Below are 27,683 nucleotides of genomic sequence, written 5' to 3'. Positions count from 1 at the left end.
ACACAATTGACAGCCAATCACCTGGCCGTGTTCGAAGTCCGTGAGTTCCGCGGAGCGTCCCATTCTGCTCTCGCACGATGTGTAATGACTACTGAGGTTGCTGATACGTAGCACCTGGGAGTATGTGGCAGCACAATGCACGTAATATGAAAACGTATGTTCTGTGGGGTGTCCGGATACTTTTGATCACATAGTGTATCTACCACGACCAGCCTTGTAACGCAGCCTACCAACAGCAGTGGTAGTAAGAACATCTCAGTCCACGGGGACCGGAGACAAGTGTCACGCCTCGTTAGTCGTTTCGAAAACCCGACACGAACTGGTGCTGTCAGCAAATGCAAGTACTTCCTTGCAGATAAATCTCAACAACTTCGCTCTTAACGGAACAAAATCGACAGAAAAAATGGTTCAAATGGGTCTAAGCACTATGGGACTTAACATCTGAGGTCATCAATCCGCTGCACTTAGAACTACGTAAACCAAACTAACATAAGGACATCACACACATCCATGTCCGAGGCAGGATTCGAACCTGCCGCAGCCGCGTGGTTCCGGGCTGAAGCGCCTAGAACCGCTCGGCCACAGCGGCCGGCAAAATCGACAGATGTGAAGGTAATTTCGGAGTACTCCAAGGACTTTTCATAGAAATTATTCCCTTCCATTGTCATGTGGTAATACAGCGACAGTATTACGGCCAATATTAAAATTAGGACTGTTTCCTGGTTGACCCTTTGCTTTTTCACTTGCATCTACGCTGAAGGGATAAATTTCATGAGACACCTTCTAATACCGTGTCGGACCGCCTTTTGCCCGGCGTGGTGCAGCATCTCGACGTGGCACGAACTCAACAAGTCGTTGGAAGTCCCCTGCAGAAATAATGAGTCATGCTGCCTCTACAACTGTCTCCGGCGCCGGATTTCGTCACGACATGACACCTCGATTTCGTCCCATAAATGTACGGTGGGGTTCTTCTCGGGGGACCAAATCATTTGCTCGAATTGTCTATAATGTTCTTTGAACAACTGTGGCCTGGTGACATGAAGCACAGTCATCAATAAAAATTTCATCGTTGTTCGTGAACATCATGGCCATGAATGGTTGCAAATGGTCTTCAAGTAGCTGAATACAACCACTTCAAGTCAGTGATCGGTCCAGTTGGACCAGAGAGCCCAGTCAATTCCGTGTAAACACGGCTCACGCCATTATGTAGTGCCGCCGCCTTGCACAGTGCCATGTTGACATCTTGGGTCCATAGCTTCATAGGGTCTGCGCACCACTCGATCCCTACTATCAGCTGTTACCAACAGAAATTGGGACTCATACGGCCAGGCCACAGTTTTCCATTCGTCTACGGTCCAACCGATATGGTCACGAGCCCACGAGAGGCTCTGCAGGAGACGTCCTGATGTTAGCAAAGGCACTTGCCTCTGTCGTCTGCTGCCATAGCCCATTAACGCCAATATTATCCGCACTGTCCTAACGGGTACGTTCGTCGTACATCCCACATTGATTTCTGCGGTTATTTCACGCACTGTTGCTTGTCTGTTAGCACTGAAAGCTCTACGCAAACGTCGCTGCTCCCGATCGTTAGTGAAGGCCGTCGGCCACTTTGTTGTCCGTGGTGAGAGGTAATGCTTGAAATCTGCTATTCTCGGCACTATCTCGATATTGTGAATCTTGGAATATTGAATTTCCTAACGATTTGAGAAATGGACTGCCCCTTTCACCTAGCTCCAACCACCATTCCACATTCAAAGTCTGTTAATCACGTCGGAAAGCTTTTCATATGAATCATCTGAGTACAAAGGAGAGTTCCGCCAGTGCGCTGTCCTTTCATACCTTCCTATCCCATGACTTTCGTCACCTCAATATAATGAAATGTTTTTAGGAAACAGGAAAATAGTGTACATGTCTTATCGGCTTATGATTAGAATACTACTATAGAATCTGAATTTGAAATATCACAAAACAGGGCTCAAGGTCATAAAGAAGGGGGGGGGGCGATGGACAGGGGAGTGGAAGGAAACGGACATAGAAAGCAGAAAGGAGGTGGTGGACACAGAGAGCCTATGCGATGGTACTTGTCCAGCACGCTGTTCATTATTTCAACGTAATTTGCAGCTGTTCTGTTATCCAAGAAACCACGCACAACACGTTTAAAGGTCTCCCAAGCTTGTTTCTCATTGCTCTCGATGACTAGGTCAAAGTTTATATCCACAAAAATTTTATGAATTTCAGGACCAATGAAGTTCCTTTCCTTCAATGTCGCCTCATTCACTCGTAGAATTTTCTCTGCCAGTTACTTGATGGCGTATTTATCCTTGTTCACTATCTGTACAATGTTTTTCATGAGACTGACTTTCATGTGTAAAAGTAGCAGAATAATTTTATTTCGTTTACCATCGGACTGTGGTGGAAATTATTATACCGAGGTCGCAGAATTTCGCTTGGAGACCAGTGTTTTTTGCTGTAGTGTGCGAATCTATCACGATTCTGTTCGTGTATCCCTACTACTCTCCCAACAGTACTACAATCATCTTGAGGTCTCCGCAGATCTTCAAGATGTGTCCATTGTACTTAAAAGCTTCCAGAAGTAATTCCATTTTAACACATATTTCCTTCATGTAGAATGCGTGCCCTACAGAAACTGAAGGCGTGCAATTCCCATTAAGTAGCAATACAGATTTTACAGTAAACTTTGATACGTTTTTGAATAGCCTCTATTCTTCTGTTGGCTGCACCACATTCAAAGCTGTCACAAAACCATTCACGCCGGAGCAAGCATTTAGGATATTACCATTTTCAAGATGTTGAATGAATTCATTCTTCCTTGTTTTGTGCATTGGCACATTAGCACGCGGTTCTAAAACATTCCACTGATTCAGCCGATAATCTAGAAGCACAGCTTTGTTCTTTGCTGGGTCTAGGCCTCGACTTGGATCATCTTGAGTTAGCCTGTGTGACCCACTTACTGATTCAGGTGCGAAGTAAGGATCCTTTGATGTTGAAGCAACAGCTATTGGACGGGATGTTTCCTCCATTTAGGCTTCATTGCCATCTTCCTACAGCCTGTAATCCCCATGTGAACTCGACAGAGGCAGAGGATCCACTTCTGGAAGTGGGTGGACAGCTGACGGGATGTTGGGGTATGTGATGTCCACACATAAATACGAGCTTTGATCGGTCGGCTCTCTCGAAATCATAACGATGGTAAAGAGTACCGAACATCCAGGTCTTAATGATTTATCAATGTAAACTTGCAAAACAGGAATTGAAACAAATAAGAAGTGCCCGAAAATATCAGAGTTCCACAGCTATACTATCACAGTAGCTCAACACATTGTATCGATGCTAGGAATAAGAACAATATACATAAAGACCTATAACCACTTACCTTGATCCAGAAGGTGTCCAATAAGAAGGAACGCACAGTTTCAATAAATTGTCAGTAACCAATTAAAAATTTGGTTTCAGATAAAGCATAGTTTAAACAGAGTTCGTAAGACTTTTTGATAGGCAACTCCTACTCTATAGATGAATATCTTAACAGGGAGTGTTCGACCAGCTTAAGCAAAAATGTCTGCTAGATTTCAGTTTTGACAGCACTTGGTCACAACAGTCAAGATTACTTATTTTGTGTATTGATAAATTTATTAAAATTGCATAACTATATTTCACTCTAACAGTGTATTAATTCTGTAAATATTAGCAGTTCCAGTTTACTGTAATGTATTCATCTATTTTGACAGTCTCCTGACAAGTAATAATTTTAATGAGTATTATATTCAAATGTTTCATGTTTTTTGTGTTATACCTCTGACTTGTTCCACACCCACGAGAATCGTCTCATTTTTGGGTCTATGCAACGAAAACTGAATCTAGCCTAATCTAAGAATTGGTCAGGATGGCTTATGTGACGTTATGGATATCTGAACAGTCTTCTCATGAATTCGAACTAATGAAATGCAACAAGTTAAACATAATCAACTAAATAAGATACACATTAGTATTTTAACGTGATTAAGCATCAGACATGTCCAATATCCTTGTAAAAGTGACCACGGGTGGATAAAACTACTACTACTACTACTACTATGTGACGTGCGTTACTTGTAACCTTTAGGGCGCTCACAATACGCTGAGGGTGTTAGAGGCCCCAGGTCAGGGCGCCAGCAGCCGCTGTTGAGGTTTGCTTTTGGCTGCTGGTGTGGGCAGGTGTGTCGGCAGCCAGTCAGGTGACGCCTGTGTGTATTTCCAGCGTATCCCAGTCCCCAGTGCTAGCGCTAGTCTTTGGCATAACTAGCAAATGGCTTTCCGCCACTTGTGCAAGACCCGTATGCTAATCTGCGTAATTCATCGCGTCTACAGCCTCGGCTTCTCAGCAAAGTACGAGGGTTGTCATAGTCTCCTTTGAGGGATATACACCTGATCCACTGATCATCTACTTTTTTCGTCCCACCGGAAAAATATGTTTTGCCAAACTCTGCGAAATACTCGTTGACTGCAATTATCATTTCATCATTTGATATAAATTTCTTCTTAGTAAGCCAAATTTTCAGGTTATGGAACAGTAAGAAGTCTCTTGGTGCTAATTCTGATGAATAGGACGGATGGGGAACCAATTCAAAGCCCAATCCGTGCACTTTCACCATTGTTATCGCTGTTGTGTAGGGTGGTGCATTATCCTGGCGAAAGAGCACTTTTTTTTTTTTTGCATGCCAATCTTGGTCATTTTTCAGCCAACGCAAGCTTCAAACGATCCAACTGTACAGTCCCAAGAAAAAAATTTAATAAGCAATACATGTCAGATCAGGTGAAAGGAGACTGCGCCAAGAGGTACAAGGCTTGACGCTAAAGGAAGCTTTCCAGTATACGTAAGTGGTAACATCGAATGGAAACCTATAAGAGAAATCGAACACTCAAGTGTTTCCGTGTCGAAGGAACCAGCTGATGGAAATATCCCGAACGGCTATTAAAGAAGGTCAGCTTCGACTTAGAACGGTATATAAGCAAGAGATTCTGGAAGAGGGTTCAGAGAGGGAGAGCAGTAGTGGCTGCTTTGAAGAGACACCGTGTAGCTACGATAGGCAGCAGCAGCAGCAGCAGCAGCAGCAGCAGCAGCAGATTGATGCAGAAGTAATATTCTCAGCGAGGAGTCGGTGATCAGATCTGGTGACACGCACATCAACTGCAAGATAAGTAATCATTATCTATTCCGGAGAATAGCTTTGAACATAGACGATCTGTCTTTGTCTCAAGGAATAGATAGCGTTTGTGGTTTCGTAATTAACAAGAACAATTCACGTAATAGTAATTGTCTCTTGTAAGCTTAGGCGAATGACCTGTTGATAAGAATAAATTGAGTCTGATATTTATTAAAGAAGAGTTTAGGAACTGGCACCTCTTTTATAAAATATGGTTCAAATAGCTCTGAGCACTATGTGACTTAACATCTGAGGTCATCAGTCCCCTAGAACTTAGAACTACTTAAACCTAACTAACCTAAGGACATCATACACATCCATGCCCGAGGCAGGATTCGAACTTGCGACCGTAGCGGTCGCGCTGTTCCAGACTGAAGCGCCCAGAGCCGCTCGGCCACAGCGGTCGGCCCTCTTTTATAAGTTATCAAAGAGATAATAAATTAATAACTTAAATACTGAAATCTTCAGCATACCCATCCTGCTATTAATCCTAACAGATTACCACTGCAACCAATAACCACAGTTCTACCTCGAAGAGCTTTCTCCCTCTCATCTCCGACAGCAAAGGTGGACACCCCAACAACCCTCAGATTGTCGCCAACGTTCCTGTTGCGCTACAAAACAGTGTTGGGACGCGATACAAAACGAAACATAATAGGGTCTAGTTATGGTTCTGCACTTTTCCAAGTAATCTCTGAGGATTATTCCTTGGATATCACAAAAAAAAAGTGGTCATCAGCTTACCAGCTGACAAAATGGTCTTTTCCTTCTTCGGCTCACTTTCAGCAGCTTTTGTCCATTGTTTAGAATGCCATTTTGACTCTGGTGTGTAATCATGGATCCAGGTTTCATCAAGTCACAAATTGGCGCAAAAAAGTCTGATTATACATCGCCAAACATTGAGTTGAAACGTGCAGGATGCGCGATTGGTCAGCTGTGAGAAATCGCGGCACCCATCTCGCACACACCTTCATTATAGCCAATTCTCCGGGCACGATATTACGCACTCGCTCAGTTGGGATGCCTACAGTTTCAGCAGCCGTACAGATTTTTATTCGGCGGTCTTGCGTTACAGCATTTGTCAATGGTTTCCTTTATGGTGACCACAGCTAGACCACCGGAGTGCGCTTCGTCATAGGCGCTTGTCCGACTACGTTTAAATTCATTAATCTAAAAGTAAATGGTCTTCAGTGGTGGTGCAGAGTCCGCGTGAACTTCATGAAATTCTGTTTCGATTCCTGCGCCAGTCTAACGTGCCAAATGAAAATGTTTAGTAACAGAAGGAAACACGGTTTTCTCCATTTTCAATCGCAGTAGGAACACAGACCAATTCAGACGGCTGTCAGTAATGAACTGTACGCTTTACAATGTTTAAATTCTTTATGCGATCCTTGGAATAATCAAGCATACCAACCATGAAAGCGCGACAAAAATGTTCCATTCTTTCATGGAAACTTGCTACGCTTATCAAACCACCCTCGCATATTTAACGGTTGTGGAAAAGTGGCCATTATAGCATTCTTGTTGTGTGGAAGTGGTTTCGTATGTCTGTGAAGAGAGATTGCTCTTTTATACAGCAGACTGAAGCAATAATCCGTTTTCACTAACTTTATCAAGTAATTAGACAAAATTTGTCATAAATTCCATTTTATTTACATACTGCAGTGCCAAATTTAAAATATACTGCACAGAGAAATCAAGACGTCGAAATTTTCAAATCATAATTTGCACAACTTCCTTATACTTCGTTTGAATAGAAACAAGACAAGAAAAAACAAAACAAAAACAATACAAACGGGTAACCTAGATCTGTGTGTTCGTACTATCGATCAGTCTGTGTCCAGTGTGGGAGCTCGTGTTATTACTATTTTTTCTAGATACCTTACATTCTCTTTCACAAATAGATGCAACCAGTCAACAAAATACCATACACGCGCTAATACATATTGATCAGAACACGAACAATATTTTCCTCCAATAGGCGTCCGTAATGGTAGGAGCTTTGGGGTAAGAAGTGGTATTTGCCAACACCCCGCCCACCCCTGCCCTCCTACGCCACTGGAATATGGTTGCCGTACAGAGTTTTTATTCCTTACAGAATTCCCAAACACCATGGGTAATCACCAATTCTGTGCAATATAATAATTTTTTGAGTAATCTATTAAATTAATACAGCATGATACATATCAAACTTGGCTCAATCATTTAATTAAATATAGCAATTTTTGAGTCTTCTTCTCGCCCCCAGCGCCCATATTTCCTTCAATATTAATTTTTGGAAACTATAGTTCGCGCAGACCAAGTTGTCCCGGATCAGTGGCTGATTGGAGCAACGTATTCCCAGTCACGGGCTCTCCCATCAGCCACCGCGTGTGCTGATGGGTTAATGAGTATCCCAAAGCCTGCGTTAGGCTGGAGCGCGACAGTTTGGTTTTGAGTTGCCGAGGCCTGCGAATGTGAACACAATGTTGTAATTGTGAATGCAGATTTCGATTAATAGTGCATAGGTCAAATTAGCAGAGTAGTATCTGCATATTCAATATGTCCGTATATTTTCATCATTACTTTCGAGCCATTTGATCTTCATCCTTGTATGAGGAGACACAAGGTTTGTAAGAACACACCTCGAATACTGCTTGCTCTACAAATAATGTCGAGCTTATTTACTTGCTGCAGCACTGTAGGCCAGAATAATTTCCATTCAAGGCTTGAAACCAGTAATAAAAATAAAATTAATTAACGTACTTTCAAGGAGTTTAATAGATGTGCACAATCAGTGAACTTTAACTAAAAGAAAAACTTGCAATTTGCTTCCTTAAGTACTACTTCACAATGTCGGTAATGTATTCACACATAGGCTTCTTCCGGCGTTACTGTTATGACTGAAGCTTTAAATTTCCCTCCTGCCATTTTTGCTTTGTGACGTCACAGTGGCAGCTGAGATGGCAGCGCTATCCCGCGGACTTACGGCGTACTAGTCACTTTGTCCCTAGCGACCTCGGTAGATGTGTTGTCTTGGTTGGCAATCGGCGCAATGAAAGAAGCGCGTTGGGATCAACAGAATGCTACGGTTGTGTCGACAGTCTCTTGTAATTGAGAAAGTGTAGAAAACCTACGTGGTGCGAATTAATTGTGTTCCTGTCATCGTCTTTGGACGTTGTAAATTTATGAACTGTAAAACTAAATGGGTTCAGCGGACGATATTTTGAAAGAAATGCACTGTTGCGAATTGTACATCTAGTTGCGAAGTAAATTGTGTCCCTCCTTTTGGGACCAGTTAACAAGAAAATTTTAGATATATTACTGATCACCGCCTCCCAACTGCCGTGTGGGAGATTTCTGTGCCAGTTTATTGTACACCGCGTTTTATACTTCGCGGTTCGGTATACAGTGGCCTAATGAACTTGGAGCCAATAGGAGCTTCACCTTCTGCGGTATTTATCGTTTGTCACTGTGCGGCTTGTTTAAAGACGTGTTTTTCTCAAAAACAGATTTTATGACATAATTATGTGTGCTGTGTTGTGTTGTTGACAGAAGTGCGTAGTAACCATTAACCGGACGCGACTACACAATGAAACAGCCACAGTAATGTGCAGAATCCGACGGCTTAAACGAAAACTTTTTCATATAATCTTCATTGACTGTATTTAACAACTAAATTAATTGTGTGTTGAAACAACTAAATTAACTGTGTGTCGAGAAAAGAAAACAAAATTAACAATGTTTGGTGATCCTCACGTACTTTACTTGAAATACCAGGTGAGCTTTGTAATTGTTAACTAATCCTGTAGTTTTGCCATAGATTTGATTTTTTTTGTTACAGTAATTAGAATTTACATTTCGAGATTAATGGTTGGATTAAAGTATCAGACTTATATCGCAGTTTAAAATGTCGTATATCATTTAGAACCTTTAAAGTGAGACAGGCATCAGTAAGTGGGATTAGGCGTTTTAAGTTTGATTACACGATTAAACCGAAGAACTTATTTATCATACTAAACCTTTGTTCTGTTAGTTCTTTCAGCACTGAATGACACCATGCCAAGGCAGTGTTTTGGAAATAATTTAGTTTCATTTCGACTTGTATTTTTTGCGACGTTAAAAAAAAAATCATCATCGAAGTCGTACAGTTTGCGTAATGTCATACAATGTGCTATAATTCCGTAATTATGGCTCGTATACTCCGTTTATCCAAAGGATGTAGAAATAACTTACAACTTAGCATTACAGATTTCTATGTAGTGCACACTGCGCCGGCATAGTACAAGAAATGGAGAAAAAATAGACTTTAGTGTTGAGACATATCTCGTTGCATAATTGCCTCATTTATACTCAGAGAATGTGGTGGAATGTATTATTAAATCATGATTTGGATTTGTGGTAGATCATATGGAAATTCCTGTTTTCTTTTGGATAGGGTATTTTAGTTACCATCTTGACTGCTGATTGAGGTTGCATTATATTCCTCAGTGTTTTTTTGGTTAGGGGTTCAGTTTTATCTGTTCTGTGTATAGTAACAATGAAATGTTGCCAATATCCTGTGATTTATTGTATACTTTTCAGCAGGTACAAAAACAGAATTTTTGCAGTTTTGTGCACAAGCTTTTTTGACTTATGGTGGCTTATGGTGACTTGTGTTTTGTTTCAGGTTAGGGAGAAGGAATTAGGCCTGGAACGCGATCTTGAAGAATCACGGCCTTTGTCTGATGGCTCATCATATGAACATCAGTTGGCTGTTCGTATGCGGGACAAAGCAACGAAGTTGCAGGTACCTTTAAAAATCTTAAGCTTTTTTCTTCAAGTATTAGATTAATTTTTCTTACTGAAATAGTCGTGAAACTTCTTGATAAGGGTGGGTATGCTGTTGTTTTAAAAGATGTAACTGATGCTGGTTTATAAATCAGTAACCATAACATATTGTGCTTAACGTTTTAATTGCTTTAACTGTCACATCTTGGTGAATTATTGTATATTGCATAATTGTGTTTGTATGGATTTGCGTTACCGTACATGCCACATTATGACATGTAGTACATAAAGATGAAAAATAGTGTTATTAGAGGGAGACCTTTCCTGGGACGTTGTGTGTTAACGCACAAAAGTGCACCGAGTGACCATAAAGTCACAGAAATTGCACTGTATGAACTCTGTGGTGTCAGGCTAAAAGCTTGTGAGCATAATGTTTCTACGTCAATGGTGAGTTGCTGATGTGTCATGGGAGAGAACTGAATTTGAGGTGGGCATTATTGTATTATGGACCTGCAAGGTGCAGCATTGTGTAGATATTGCACAGGAGTTACCTGTGCAAAGCATGCTGCGTTTGTTATAAAATTATTTTCTGTTTTTAAAGTTCCTGTCTTTTTTATTGTGAAAATATTTTTATCAAACAAATAAGAAATTATATACTATGTGACAATTAGTTTAGAATATAAAGTGATCATAGAATAGATGAGGAATGTGTAAAGACAGACATCTGGAAATGATGTTTCAATAGACATGGTTAAAGCTGGAGCTGAAGTAATATCAATGTAGCTTGCAATGCAAAGCCTTTCTTAATTTTCATTATATTATCATAGAACTTCTGTTACCAAAGTCTCAAGAAATCTATGCAGATTCAAAAGGCTAAAGTATAGATCAGGACCAGCAGCAGGCATGGCAGTGCGTATCTACTGGTCATAGGTTGGCGAGATGTCTATTTTGCTTAGCCAGTCGGATGATTCTTCATCATACCCAATTAGAGCGAAAAGAGAGTTAATGTATTTCTAGCACCAGAATTGAAACATTTGTTTTGTTTGCTGTTTTTTGGTGTATTAGTGAGTTTCGAGACAAATATTTTTTGATTATGACAGTGGGCTGACATTGGTGCATATCACATGCATTAAATGCAAGACACGAAAATGTGTACAATTGGTGGTGAAATGACTACACAATGGATCTGCACAAACACACTGAGTAAGTGGATCAGTGTTTTTTTAATTAAATTGTGGGAGAAGTCAGGTGGATCAGTGTTTATTCATAAAAGTCACATGTTGGATATATTAATAAACACTGATTCACCTACCTCCTCCCATGATTTAATTAAAAAACACTGATCCATTTAAGTACACTATCCTAGCCTTTGACACTAATAGTCTAAGAAGGGGTGGAGGGTGCCAGGTTGAAGAACATTAAAAAGAAAGGGCAGTTCGCTCAGACACTGGGATGAGAGGGAGCCACCACAATTTTGTAGATACAACACTCTCGCATATTTTGTACATCAAGAGTTGTGATGAAATGTTGCTCCAGAATCTTAGATTTATAACTATACTACCCAGAGAATATGAGCTACTAAGAAATATCCTATTAAAAGAAACTTACAGGAGTCATCAACAAATGTTGTTCAGAGGTTTGGTTGATGACTAAGAGTTTCAATTTTGTGGTTTCTTATCCACCTCTGTAGGATAACACCATGAATTATATTTTAAACTTCAGTGACAGAAGAAATCTTTCCAATCCAGGATTTAATAACTTGCCATTCTATTTTCTTATTCTGCTCAGTGAATTGAATTGGTGCTGTAAGAAGTCTACAGCACAATTTGACTAAAAGAGGGGATTGATTGATTGACATGATGTATTCTGAGAAAACAAAGAATAGTCAGTTTGGTAATGGAGGCAAGTGTGTGTGTGTGGTAAAAAATTATAGAGGGAGATAAAGGCTCGAGTGCAGTAACCATGTGCAAACGGATGTAGGTTGCAGTAGGGCTCAAATGGATTTTGGTTGCAGTAGCTACACAGAGATGTGAAGACGTACACAGGATAGACTTGTATGGAGAGTTGCATCAAACTAGTCTTTGGACTGAAGTCTACGATCCACTTTTGAATTTTAGGTGTTGTAAGTAAATTAGACAGGCAGTATTAGTGTAAGTAATGGTTTGGATATTTAGTGTCATGTGGAACAAAGTTAGCCTATCAGGAGAGTGCATCGGTTAAGTGATATCTCGAAAGTTGCACCAATTTTATGCGGTCTTTGAATATATCCCCTTTTTTGTAGTATACTGTGTTACACATAAGTTCAGTGACCATGCATCTTTTGTTTTTCAGCAGCAGAGACCATTAACACGCTACCTGCCAATTCGTAGTGAGTCTTTAAATTTACGGGCACACATTGAATCTGCAGGCCATCAGATAGAATTATGCCCACATGTTATTCTTGATGCCACATCTTGCCGTGGTCCTCTACATAAGATGGGATCCAAATTCCATCACTGGAACAAGCGGTGGTTTGTTTTTGATAGAGTTAAGAGGACTCTTATGTACTATGGTGACAGATCAGAAAAGAAACCTCGAGGGGGAACTTACTTTCAGGTAAGTAATGTTACTTTCGTGCTATTAATATTTTTAATGGTTTGTCTGAAATATTTATTTTTTGTTGCATTGGGATACATTTTCATCGTTCTTTGTGATTCACACTCACAGAACATTCATCTGAAAGCAAATTTGATTTCATTTTTATCTCTCTTTTTTAAGGATATTTTCCTGCATGTCTTGCTAAATGACATGGTTGATTAAAAATAGTGTGAAAAGATCGTTCGAATGAAAATTAAAGATTAAAAGTAAAGTAAAGATACCAGATTAAATCTCTTTTTGTTGCCTGTTACCTAATATGTATCATATTTTAGGCTCAGTTGCTACATATTCTGGCTCTTAAATCCCCCAACACCATACCACTTGAAATAATGTAGCATGGGGGGGGGGGGGGTGGAAATGTAAAAGGAAGGGGAGTGTATTATAATCAGTTACAAAGAATGGAGTATAAAGGCTGAGCAGCTTCTGATTAGCCACATATTTCAAGCTGGGGTACAGAACGACACCATAGGACGGGGTGGACAACTGGGAATTAGTGATCTGGAGTGATGTACAGGATGATTCAAAAAGAATACCACAACTTTAGGAATTTAAAACTCTGCAACGACAAAAGGCAGAGCTAAGCACTATCTGTCGGCGAATTAAGGGAGCTATAAAGTTTCATTTAGTTGTACATTTGTTTGCTTGAGGCGCTGTTGACTAGGCGTCAGCGTCAGTTGATGCTAAGATGGCGACCGCTCAACAGAAAGCTTTTTGTGTTATTGAGTACGGCAGAAGTGAATCGACGACAGTTGTTCAGCATGCATTTCGAACGAAGTATGGTGTTAAACCTCCTGATAGGTGGTGTATTAAACGTTGGTATAAACAGTTTACAGAGAATGGGTGTTTGTGCAAAGGGAAAAGTTCTGGACGGCCGAGAACGAGTGATGAAAATGTAGCACGCATCCAGCAAGCATTTGTTTGCAGCCCAGGAAAATCGACTCGCAGAGCTAGCAGAGAGCTGCAAATTCCACAATCAACTGTATGGAGAGTCCTATGAAAAAGGCTAGTTACGAAACCTGAACGTCAACTACCCGAGGAGATGGATCGGCCGCCAGGCAGCCCGTGACAGAGCACTTCATCACTGGCCTCCAAGAAGCCCTGATCTTACCCCCTGCGATTTTTTATTATGGGGGTATGTTAAGGATATGGTGTTTCGGCCACCTCTCCCAGCCACCATTGATGATTTGAAATGAGAAATAACAGCAGCTATCCAAACTGTTATGCCTGATATGCTACAGAGAGTGTGGAACGAGTTGGAGTATCGGGTTGATATTGCTCGTGTGTCTGGAGGGGGCCATATTGAACATCTCTGAACTTGTTTTTGAGTGAAAAAAAACCTTTTTAAATACTCTTTGTAATGATGTATAACAGAAGGTTATATTATGTTTCTTTCATTAAATACACATTTTTAAAGTTGTGGTATTCTTTTTGAATCACCCTGTATTATGGTATACCCTGTGGCAATCCGATGGAAAGGTTTGGGTTTGGTGAATGCCTGGAGAATGTTAACTGTTATCATTTATAGTGCCAACAGCGGAGTATACAAATACCATTTACCGCATTGTGTACTACATACAATGAAGGAGCAGTTTGGAGACAATGACTGACTGTATCAGCATGACCATGACAGTGTCATAAAGCTGCATCTGTGAGGCAACGTTTGTGGACAATAATGTTCCTGAAATGGACAGGACTGACGAGAGTCCCAACCTGTGAACCCATTGGAACACCTTTTGGAAAGTTAGACTATCGATTTAGTTCCAAACTCCAGTGTCCAACATCACTACCTTCTCTGGTTTTGGCTCATGAAGAAGAATGGGCTGCCATTCCTCCAGAGACATTCAGACACCTCATTGGAAGTGTCCCCACCAGTGCTCAAGCCATCATAATGGTGAAGGGTGGTTCACCCCGTACTGATGTCTACTGATAGGTGTCCACATACTTTTGATTAGATAGTATATGTGCTGAGAAGGTTCTTGTTGACTAATTTTTGTTGTAAAGATTTTCTGAAATTGAAATTGCAGAATTGGTTGTGAAATCTGTGGGAGGGAATGTTAATTAAAATAAATATTTGATTAAACATCCTTTAATATGACAAAATCATTTTTACATTACAACTGATTTGGTGAAAGAAGTCCATGGTAGCTACAGATTCAGCAAATATGGTTATACCCAAATGGAAGAAAAATTTGTGCATCTGCATCTCAGTGCCATATGCATGAGAGAGAGAGAGAGAGAGAGAGAGAGAGAGAGAGAGAGAGAATTGTATTTTCTTTGGGGGGTGGGATGTGTTGTATCAGTATTGTGATAAATCTGTTTTAAGATAAAATTTTATGATTCCAGATTAAAACAAAATAATAAAGTAATAAACTAATAAATTAGTTCAAAATTAAAATAAATCATATGTATTATTGTGTATGTTGGTACAAAAATGTAATAATCATCACTTTGTTTATTTTTTAGTCAATAGAAGAGGTTTATGTTGACCACATGAACTCTGTTAAATCTCCAAGTCCACATCTAACATTTGTTGTCAAGACTCATGAAAGAACATATTATCTGATGGCTCCCAGTCCAGAGGCAATGCGTATATGGGTGGACGTCATATTTACAGGTGCTGAAGGTTATCAGGAATTTGAACATGGGTCATAGATAAACTATGCATCCATTTTCTTTCTTACTATCTGTGGTTCAGAGCTTGCCAGTTATGGAGCATAGCCTCTGTCCTGAAAGATGCCCTCCTCCCATTTTCTTTTTGCCCATGAGAGCTGTGGTGTTATGAGACTGAGGGAGAAGGGATTGTATTTTTAATAAGACTTGAAATATTATTCTTTTATAGAGAAGATTAATATTTGCATACCCCTGCTGTAGCTTTTGAGAAATCAAACTTTGCCAAACTATTTTAACTGATTATACAAAAGTCATGTCAATAGATTGTCGCACAAGTCAGGCACTTTGAAAAAGAGCTTTGATAGATCTGATATATTTCATATAAAATATGTAGTAAGTGTGCTTAAGTCTGTTACTTGCTAATTGTGGCATAGATGAATTTTGGAGAATTGTTCCATTTGTAATTATTATGTAAGAACTGAAAATGTATGTAATATTGTGAAATATACTTTCATCAGAAAGATTCTGTCATAAACAAGTGTATATGCAAACATGTAATTTCTTATATAACATAGAAGTATGTACAATGTACCACCTAATATCATTTTTTCTAATGAATAAAATTTTTCCCACTTGTGTGATGTGCTCACATTGTTAAATATAGTGATGATGACTCACTTTGCATCTGGATAAGAAGAATGGATGTAACAAAAATGCTAGCAGCTTAATTTTTGAATCAACGTGTGTATAGTGGGGAATCAGTGGTAAAGAAATGCAGATGGTGTCACGATTTTCACTGGGCAGCAGATTTTTGTTTCTCACAGCTGCCAATGTGTGGATAGTACTTTATAAAATTTGGCTTGAAATAGCTGAAATTATTTTTGTAAAAATGAAATGCCTTTATCTTCTACACTGACAATTATCTTTCCTTTATAACATGTGACTATTGTGAAACAAATGTTTTGCATACATTTCAGATTATTTTTAATTTGTTGAACATCTAATGCTACTTTGTCATGTACTGTCAAGATACTGTTGCTTATTACATTGGGGTACTGTATAAAAGCAGCCACAACTGCTGCTTTTCAATTTTGAGAATGTTTTTGTAGCAAGTAAATAAATACATAATCAATTATTAATTGTTTTATTCATTTGTAATGCAAACAGGAAACTTCCACACATCTTCCCATTCAACTGCCTTTTTAAATTAATAACTTGATGCTCAGTGGAAGCATACTAAAACATGTGACAATTTAGTGTTAATGTTCAGTTTCACCAACTGCGACATGGTCGCGTATACAGACAGTGATCCAATACTGTCAAATGTTTTTTATTTCAGTCTTTGATCACAATATGAATTCTTTAGACAATGATTGGTTTCAGTCCATAATGCCCATCCTCAGATCTATAATATACAAATATATACACCTAGTGAGCAGTGTGTCTTTCAACATAATACAGCAATATATATCACAATATACTATCATACAACCAGGGAGATATATAGAAGATACGGTAAAACATACCTTTTTGCACCATGACCTAAAGTGATAAGACCATAATAGCATCTTCAAAACCTATAAATATAATCAGCATGGCATCGTCATATGGATCTAAAATAAGGTGTAGAATAGGCTGCCTCGTCCACACAGTCATTATTGCAACTAGCTACTGAAGTACAGTAGCTACCAGAAATCTGTTTGCCTACATCATCGCTAGATGTTGCTACTGTCAGCGTAGATGTAGTCATCATTTAGGCGAAAAACATAGTCTGATAAAAACACATTACGTAAAATACATGCAGCAGACTTTTAAAATTGATAACTATCATAGAAACTAAATTGTGATACATTAAAAGACGAATACAGTTACCGATATAAAATTATTAAAAGGAAATATATGAATAGGACTGATCCTTTTTATGGTGAATTTACGGTCAACAATTAATATACGTATTACATTGCCTGTAGCAACCTATAAATTGCCTATGAAAGATAAAATGTCTATATGACAGCTGAAAAACGACATTTCAATGATCAGCAGCCTTTGTTGGGTCGGCCCCCATGATGTTATCAAACAAAGCAAAGTAGGCGTTGGGCGCCTACGATAACCAAATAATGCATCGCGTATGTATACCTAGCCTTACTTGATGATTTATGCTGAGAATAGTAGGCATTTGCCTTACTTCCATACAATAATTGCACTAATCCTGTAGCTGATTATGTCCTACCTACTCATTGAATGTATAATCAAACTATATAATTTTATAATATGTTGTTGAAAAGTTTCCTGTGGGAGATATATCACGTTGTATGTAAAGCCCTCTAGTGGTTAAGTTCTTAAGATCAGTCCACGCCTAAATAACATCCTGGGGGCCGACTCAACAGAGGCTGCTGATCATTGATATGTCGTTTTTCAGCTGTCATATAGACATTTTATCTTTCATAGGCAATTTATACGTTGCTACAGGCAATGTAATACGTATATTAATTGTTGACCGTAAATTCACCATAAAAAGGATCAGTCCTATTCATATATTTCCTTTTAATAATTTTAAATGGGTAACTGTATTCGTCTTTTAATGTATCACATTTTAGTTTCTATGATAGTTATCAATTTTAAAAGTCTGCTACATGTATTTTACATAATGTGTTTTTATCAGACTATGTTTTTTGCCTAAATGATGACTACATCTACGCTGACAGTAGCAACATCTAGCAATGATGTAGGCAAACAGATTTCTGGTAGCTACTGTACTTCAGTAGCTAGTTGCAATAATGACTGTGTGGATGAGGCAGCCTATTCTACACCTTATTTTAGATCCATATGACGATGCCATGCTGATTATATTTATAGGTTTTGAAGATGACTCACTTTGCATCTGGATAAGAAGAATGGATGTAACAAAAATGCTAGCAGCTTAATTTTTGAATCAACGTGTGTATAGTGGGGAATCAGTGGTAAAGAAATGCAGATGGTGTCACGATTTTCACTGGGCAGCAGATTTTTGTTTCTCACAGCTGCCAATGGTCTTATCACTTTAGGTCATGGTGCAAAAAGGTATGTTTTACTGTATCTTCTGTATATCTCCCTGGTTGTATGATAGTATATTGTGATATGTATTGCTGTATTATGTTGAAAGACACACTGCTCACTAGGTGTATATAATTGTGTATTATAGATCTGAGGATGGTCATTGCGGACTGAAACCGGTCATCGTCTGAAGAATTCATATTGTGATCAAAGACTGAAATAAAAAACATTTGAATGTTCAGTTCCTGAAATGGAAGCCTACAAATATGTTCTATGAAACTTCAGGTTTGAATGTTCAGTTTCTGAAATGGAAGCCTACAAATATGTTCTCTGAAACTTCAGGAAATAAAGTGCTACCATTATGTGGCCTTCAGATTAGGTATAACAACAACAGCCTTGACACTAAAGGGCATCCAACCTGCTGAAAGATGCACAACTGGAGCAGAGTTAAACAGACATAGAAATATGATTTGATCACCAAATGTTTACTTATATTAATAATTATTTCATTCCTGTTTTCTGCAGAAATGACAGTTTGAACTGCATCTCACATCTGTCTCAATTTGTCATACTGTTGAAGCATTCTGCTTGATCCTCCAAATGTGCTTGTCTTTCAGTTGTGTACACTTATTGCAAGTTTACATGCCAACCTCCAGTCACCGTATTCAGCCACTCCAAAACCAGCACAGCAAGCGAAGAAGGTTTGAGATGCTAAGAAACATTAAAAGAAACTTACAGGAACCATCAATGGACGTGGTTACATGATTTTGCGTGTTTATCAAAAATATTTGCATATTTTTAATTCTGTATTATCCTTAGCTGTTTCTTATGGGTAGTATCTTTGATTGGATTTTAAACCATAATGATAGTAAAGAGCTTTTCATCTCCAGGATTTAAAAACTTGCCATCCAATATTTCCTCATTTTTTGCAGTGTACTGTGTTTATCACAATTTTGGCTTAATGATATATCTGAGGTTCTTGTATCAGAAGTAAGATTCACTCACGCCCTTCCTTTTTAACCTTCCCCAACCTATCCCCCTCTTCTTCCTGAGGAAGGAACTATTCATTCCCAAAGATAGGATAGTGTATGTTCTAAATTTGTGTCTTGGCTGTATAGAAACATTGCCTACTTGAAGGTGGGTACTGGCTGTCATATCTGGGTTCCTTCCAGAGCCCACTCTTTAAGAACAGTTAAATTCATCATTTGGATTTGCAGAACACTATTTTTCCCGAGTACCCAAACATGTTTCAGCACCACTGTGCAATCATCAGTGGGTTTCCATTTTATTTAATCTGTAATGTGAACATTTTTACTAAATGATTACAAAATTATGTGGATCTTTAGTTCAAACAATAGTTTGTTTCTTTTTGTTAATATGAGGGCTATCCACAAAGTACATTACGTTTTGGAATTAAAAATAAATAAAGTATTGGAAATTTTTTTTATTATATACAGATGAAAGCCACACTTAAATACTACTTTTCTACATAGTTGCCATTTAAATGATGGCACTTATCGTAGAGATGGGCGAGCTTTGAAATTCCTTCATTGTAAAATTTGGCCGCCTGCGCCTTCAACCACGTGGTTACCTCTTCTTGAAGCTGTGCGTCGTCATCAAAACGCTGCATAGCCAACCACTTCTTCATTGCTGGGAATAAGTGGAAGTCGCTCGGTGCCAGGTCGGGACTGTACGGCGGATGAGGAAACAACTCCAACTTAAAAGATTGAACTTCACGAGTGGCATTTGCCGTGTGGGCCCGGGCGTTGTCGTGAATCTGCAAGATCTTTGAGCCAAACTTTCCCCTGCGCTTGTTTTGTATTGCTCTTCTGAGGTTGTGCAGAGTTTGGCAATACCTTTGAGAGTTTATTGTAGTGCCTCTTTCCAGGAAATCCACAAAAATCGTATTTCTAAAAGGTTACTGATTAACCACGTGGTTGAAGGCGCAGGCGGCCGAATTTTACGACGAAGGAATTTCCAAGCTCATCCATAGCTACGATAAGTGCCTCAATTTAAATGGCAACTATGTAGAAAAGTAGTATTTAAGTGTGGCTTTCATCTGTATATAATAAAAAAAAATTCCAATATTTTATTTATTTTTAATTCCAAAAGTAATGTACTTTGTGAATAGCCCTCGTACTTTTACACTTGCTGTGCATGATTTTTCAGGACCACTTGTGTATTATTTGTTACAGGCAGCTTGTCATCTGCAACCAAATGATGTTGATGAGAATGTTTGTTGGGGTTAACCTATCAGCTAAACAAAATTTAATTTGTCGTGATATTTCGTGCCTATATTCATTTTTACTGACATTTACATTTGGGTAGCCCTTTTATTCTCAGCATCATGGTAAGGTGTCATGATGCACATGCAAATATAACACGTATTCTCATGAGTAAGGTCGTAAAATCACTTTGCACTTTACCGAAACACAGTGTAATTGTGGTTGTTGTGTGTCCCAGCCCAGTCAGTGTTCATTTGTTCACCACAGAGTTCTGTGCCAATTTTGAATTTGGGGAAATAACAGAGAGGAAAGGCATGCATACAGAAAGTAATGAAAGAAAAACAGGAGAAACAAAACAGAATAATTAACGACACACACACACCCACTAAAAATAATCACAACCAACCATACAAATTCCATGACAATCATTTACCAAACTGACATAGATCTTACCAAACAAGAAAGGAGCCTACTAGAAAAAGGATCAAAGCACAACATTAACACAAACATATCACACAAAACAACAGAAAACCTCATAACGGAATCAGAAAACATTATAAAGGAACAAGAAGGACTGAGCACACCAAAATACGAACTTGACAAGAGAATTAGTAGCTGCAGAAATAACACAGATAATCAGAACACACAAATCCACAATTATTTCTACTCATAAAACATCAGAGGAAATCACAGCCAACAGATGAGCAGACAGAGGGAATATTACTGTAATTACGTATGAAAAAGAATACATAGAGAAAACACTAGATTTTATCGGAGACAACAACATCACAAAACTGAACAGTGATACAAAAGCAAGGTACCAGAAAAACATTCAACATACACTGAAAAACATCAAAAAACATTCTCAAGAGGCCAGGTAAAGATGATGACACAGAAAAATCCAAAAGCACCCACCCTAAATCCCTGCCAAAGGTTTACTTGGATAATATCCCACTAAGGCCCATCAATAACTTCCGAAATGCTCCATCCTACCACACACCACACACACACACACACACACACACACACACACACACACACACACACACACACACTACTACAAAAATTGCACACTTTTGATAACAACAGGAACCTGGAAAACTCAAAGGAATTAATCAACAGAATCAAAATATTAACTTCACATTAGAAACAGAAAGTAACAACACACTACATTTTCTAGATCTCATCATACACACAACTTCACAATAGTCAGGAAACTGACAACCACAAGCACCACCATTCACAACCCTCATATCATTTGATGTCACATCAATGTGCACTTGTATTCGAATAAATGAAACAATCAACATCATCACACAATAATTAAAACAACAAGGAAACACACGGGATACACGCTTCAGTGAAATAACAACCATACTCAAAACCATAAACCGAGCGGGGTGGCGCAGTGGTTAGACATTGGACTCGCATTCGGGAGGATGACGGTTCAATCCTGCCATCCTGATTTAGGTTTTCCATGATTTCCCTAAATCACTCCAGGCAAATGCCGGGATGGTTCCTCTGAAAGGGCACAGCCGACTTCCTTCCCTAATCCGATGAGACCGATGACCACGCTGTCTGGTCTCCTTCCCCAAACCAACCAACCAACCAACCAACCAAAACCATAACATCACAAAATTGTTTTGTGTTCAACAAAGAATTTTATTCTCAACATGAAGGACTGCCAATGGGATCACCAATTAGTGGGCTCATAGCTAACATATTTAAGAAGAACCTGGAGAACATGATCTTTGGACACATAATAACACCAAAAAACTACAGTTATATACTTGTACCATTACGTCGATGACATAATATGCCCGCTTGATGAACCACATACACACGTAGAACAGCTACACAATAAAATAAATATCTTACACCCAAATATTAACTTCACATTAGAAACAGAAAGTAACAACACACTACATTTTCTAGATCTCATCATACATAAAACAAACAACACACAACTTCACAATATTCAGGAAACTGACAACCACAAGCACCACCATTCACAACCTATCGAACCACCCACTGACACATAAGCAAGAAAACTTAAGATTCATGCTCCACAGATTAAACAGAACACCCATAAACAAACAGAACGACACACAAGAACTAAGCACAATAAAATGAATAGCAATAGAAAATGGTTATGATATCTATTTGGTAGACAAGTTAAATAAAAAAATATGCAAACAGTACAAAAATGAACATATTGTCACGCAACACAGAACAACACAAACAATGACCACACACAAGACACAACAGAGCAGCAACACACACACACACAAAACGAAATGGTACATACTCATCTACAATAACAAGATTGTTCACAGAATAGGCAACATGTGTTAGAAACAGAGACTCCAAATAGGATACAGGACAGAGAACACAACATAGAAAAAGGTCGGAACACAAGAAACATCCACGGATAAATTTAACAGATCAGGAATATATGAACTCACATGCAATGATTTCAAAACAGTGTACATAGGACAAAAATGCAGAAACTTCTAAACAAAATATACAGAACACCTCAGAGCTGTAAAAAGCAACAGCTCCATACCACATTTGCTGACCATCTTATAGCCCACAATCACCATCCAACAACAATAGAAACAGATATAAGAATACTAAAGCCCAGCCACAGCCTATACAGCATACTGTCTGTTCCCACTGATGCTGGTGCAGTGCTGCTGAAACATGTTTGGGGACTTGGTAAAAACTGTGTTTTGCATAACTGGCAGACCTCACATCCTATAAAGAACAATTAAAGCATGTAGTCCAATTATCATTAAGTTCCTTCTTGTAACTAATCATTTTCAAATATCCCATACATTTATCATAATAATAAAGTGATTGCCAACTAGTTGTTTACGGGGTAATACTGTAACAACAAAAAATTAGAGACTGTTATTGGTCTTGCCTTTGGTTCTGTCCCTTCCCTTCCCAACATGTTCACTGTTACCACATTACTCTCCTACTGTGGTGCTGGTTATCACACAGTCAGCTGGAGAAAATGTTTGCAGCTGGTAACAGAACTTGTCATTCATTTTCAGTCTGTTTTACTTGTGTTTGTGGGGTATATCCACTTGACACTACAGAATGTGTGGAATTACTTGCCAAAGACTGATTCCTAAGAATAAAGTTAAGTGATCTGCTGCCATTTTCCACACATAAGCATCTGTGCTCTGTGGAGAAGGGAGATGATAATTTAATTTAGCTATACTGCCTTAACAAACATAGATAAAATAATAGCAGATGCCTTGAAAAGTCACAAAAACACTGTGGTGAAAGTTTGCACCAATGATAATAATGTGCAGATCAGAAAGAGGAAGACATATGTTTAACTAATACACAAACAATGGTCACTCCAGTTTGGAATATCAAAATGTAGGGGAAAGGTGGATTGCTATGTTTCATCAAGATGACAAGTTGCAGACTGACACAATTAAAAGACACTTACACATTAACTTTGGGCACAGCCTTCATCAGAGTGTATTATGGTCTGAACTGCTGGAGATGATGGGTGTCAGTTAGACCGTCAGCGAGAGCGCATCGCTAGCTCCTGCTACTACTAAGGCGAGTACACCGTTTGCTTCTTACATATTTTACAAACAGCAGCGACTTATTTTCAGTTATCTGTGTAATTACTAGTTTATTTTTGTAATTTCTTGCGTGTTCGAGTGCTTACTAGGTAGAACCTTTTATTTCAATAACAGTGTTTTTGTACTTATTTGCTGCGCTTAGCTTTTAAATAGTTTTTCTGGGAAAACCTAGCGTAGTTTTCGCGTCTCGTATTTCAGTGAGTGTTTCTTGATTATCAGAGTAGCTCATCAGAAGATTATCTTGGGAATTTGTCACCGTATAGAGTAGGGTAAACATAGTCATGTGTAGGGACTGTGGTTGTTGTGAGCGGACGCAAGGAGAATTGGCCACTCTTCGGGGACAGGTGGAGGCTTTGTCTGTTAGGCTCATCGAGCTCGAGGCGCAGGCGTCGGCTCGTAGTGGCGTTGGGGCAACTGTGGTGAGACCTATGCCTACTTCGGTGGCCTTGGAATCACATGGAACCCCTGATGTCGCTGCGTCTTCCGGCAGTGAGCATCTTACCGGTCAGCCATCACTCCAGGGTGAATGGCGGACAGTGGTGGGCTCGCGCGTGCCTGGCCGAAAGGCGAAGGTGGGATCTGGCCGCGTGGCGGCTGCCTTACCCCTTTCCAACAGGTACGGGGTGCTTCCTAGTGGTGATGACATCGTTTCCGAGCCACCACAGGATGCCTCGCCTGTTGGGCCAGTGGCCGATTCTCCGGCAAGGTCCCGACAGTCACAGAGGGCGGGCCTATTAGTTATAGGGAGCTCCAACGTTAGGCGGGTTATGGAGCCCCTCAGGAAAATAGCGGGTAGGTCGGGGAAGAATGCCAGTGTGCACTCGGTGTGCTTGCCGGGGGGTCTCGTCCGTAATGTGGAGGAGGCCCTTCCGGCAGCTATTGAACGCACTGGGTGTGACCGGCTGCAGATAGTAGCACATGTCGGAACGAATGACGCCTGCCGCTTGGGTTCTGAGGCCATCCTTGGTTCCTTCCGGCGGCTGGCTGATTTGGTGAAGACAACCAGCATCGCACGCGGAGTGCAAGCTGAGCTTAATATCTGCAGCATAGTGCCCAGAGTCGATCGCGGTCCTCTGGTTTGGAGCCGTGTGGAGGGTCTAAACCAGAGGCTCAGACGACTCTGCGACTATAATGGTTGCAAATTCATCGACCTCCGTTATTGGGTGGAGAACTGTAGGGCCCCCCTAGACAGGTCAGGCGTGCACTACACACCGGAAGCAGCTACTAGGGTAGCAGAGTACGTGTGGCGTGCACACGGGGGTTTTTTAGGTTAGAGGGACCCCCCCTTGGGCGAAACGATAAAATACCTGACGGCTTACCAGAGAGAACATTATCATCGTTGATAAAGAACGTCCGTCCTCAGAGACCAAAAACAGGAAAAGTTAACGTAATATTGGTAAACTGCAGGAGTATCCAGGGCAAGGTTCCTGAATTAGTATCTCTTATTGAAGGAAATAGTGCGCATATAGTATTAGGAACGGAAAGTTGGTTAAAACCGGAAGTGAACAGTAACGAAATCCTAGACACAGAATGGAATATATACCGCAAGGATAGGATAAACGCCAATGGTGGAGGAGTATTTATAGCAGTAAAGAATTCAATAATATCCAGTGAAGTTATTAGCGAATGCGAATGTGAAATAATCTGGGTTAAGTTAAGTATCAAAGGTGGGTCAGATATGATAGTCGGATGCTTCTATAGGCCACCTGCATCAGCAACCGTAGTAGTTGAGCGCCTCAGAGAGAACCTGCAGAACGTCGTGAAGAAGTTTCGTGATCATACTATTGTAATAGGGGGAGACTTCAATCTACCAGGTATAGAATGGGATAGTCACACAATCAGAACTGGAGCCAGGGACAGAGACTCTTGTGACATTATCCTGACTGCCTTGTCCGAGAATTACTTCGAGCAGATAGTTAGAGAACCAACTCGTGAAGCTAACGTTTTAGACCTCATAGCAACAAATAGACCGGAACTTTTCGACTCCGTGAATGTAGAAGAGGGTATCAGTGATCATAAGTCAGTGGTTGCATCAATGACTACAAGTGTAATAAGAAATGCCAAGAAAGGAAGGAAAATCTATTTGCTTAACAAGAGTGATAGGGCACAAATCGCAGAATATCTGAGTGACCACCATCAAACGTTCATTTCTGAGGAAGAGGATGTGGAACAAAAATGGAAAAAATTCAGAAACATCGTCCAGTACGCCTTAGATAAGTTCGTACCGACTAAGGTCCAAAGCGAGGGGAAAGATCCACCGTGGTATAACAATCATGTACGAAAGGTACTACGGAAACAAAGAAAGCTTCACCATAGGTTTAAGAGTAGTCGAATCATAGCTGATAAGGAAAAGCTGAACGAAGCGAAAAAGAGCGTAAAGAGAGCAATGAGAGAAGCATTCAACGAATTCGAACATAAAACATTGGCAAACAATCTAAACAAGAACCCTAAAAAGTTTTGGTCATATGTAAAATCGGTAAGCGGATCTAAATCCCCTATTCAGTCACTCGTTGACCACGATGGCACCGAAACAGAGGACGACCGAAGAAAGGCAGAAATACTGAATTCAGTGTTCCGAAACTGTTTCACTGCGGAAAATCGTAACACGGTCCCTGACTTCAGCCGTCGCACGGACGCCAAAATGGAAAATATTGAAATAAACGATATCGGAATTGAAAAACAACTGCTATCACTTAGTAGCGGAAAAGCATCCGGACCAGACGAGATACCCTTAAGATTCTACAGTGATTATGCTAAAGAACTTGCCCCCTTTCTATCAGCAATTTATCGTAGATCTCTGGAAGAACGTAAAGTACCTAGCGACTGGAAGAAAGCACAGGTCGTTCCCATTTTCAAGAAGGGTCATAAATCAGATGCGAATAATTATAGGCCTATTTCACTTACGTCAATCTGTTGTAGAATAATGGAACATGTTTTGTGTTCTCGTATTATGACGTTCTTAGATAATACAAATCTCCTTCATCATAACCAACATGGATTCCGCAAACAGAGATCATGTGAAACCCAGCTCGCCCTATTTGCCCAAGAAATTCACAGTGCCGTAGACACTGGCGAGCAGATTGATGCCGTATTCCTGGACTTCAGGAAGGCATTTGATACGGTTCCGCACTTACGTTTAGTGAAAAAAATACGTGCTTACGGAATATCGGACCAGGTTTGTGATTGGATTCAGGATTTCCTAGAAGAAAGAACACAACATGTCATTCTTAACGGTTCAAAATCTGCAGATGTAGAGGTAATTTCGGGAGTACCGCAAGGAAGCGTGATAGGACCTTTATTGTTTACAATATACATAAATGACTTAGTTGACAACATCGGTAGCTCCGTGAGGCTATTTGCAGATGACACGGTTGTCTACAAGAAAGTAGCAACATCAGAAGACTCGTACGTACTCCAGGAAGACCTGCAGAGGATTAATGAATGGTGCGACAGCTGGCAGCTTTCCCTAAATGTAGATAAATGTAATATAATGCGCATACATAGGGGCAGAAATCCATTCCAGTACGATTATGCCATAGGTGGTAAATCATTGGAAGCGGTAACGACCGTAAAATACTTAGGAGTTACTATCCGGAGCGATCTGAAGTGGAATGATC

General features: G+C 39.8%; 1 protein-coding gene across 4 annotated transcripts in view; it reads left to right on the top strand.

Moving 5' to 3' along the window:
• The window catches only part of LOC126236505 (pleckstrin homology-like domain family B member 1), a 1,102,343-nt gene extending 1,086,008 nt beyond the window's left edge, over nt 1–16,335 (top strand). For 3 of the 4 annotated variants that reach the window (XM_049945868.1, XM_049945865.1, XM_049945866.1), the window contains 3 exons: nt 9,853–9,972; nt 12,285–12,548; nt 15,054–16,335. In XM_049945868.1, the coding sequence (XP_049801825.1) occupies nt 9,853–9,972; nt 12,285–12,548; nt 15,054–15,242 (573 nt within the window). In that variant the 3' untranslated portion in view covers nt 15,243–16,335. The remainder of the gene's footprint in view (nt 1–9,852; nt 9,973–12,284; nt 12,549–15,053) is intronic. The other variant, XM_049945867.1, reaches the window with a different exon arrangement.
• Nucleotides 16,336–27,683: the final 11,348 nt, after the last annotated feature.

This window comes from Schistocerca nitens, chromosome 2, assembly GCF_023898315.1.
Source record: "Schistocerca nitens isolate TAMUIC-IGC-003100 chromosome 2, iqSchNite1.1, whole genome shotgun sequence".
Classification (NCBI taxonomy): Eukaryota; Metazoa; Arthropoda; class Insecta; order Orthoptera; family Acrididae; genus Schistocerca; species Schistocerca nitens.
This window is presented reverse-complemented; position numbering and strand designations above follow the sequence as displayed.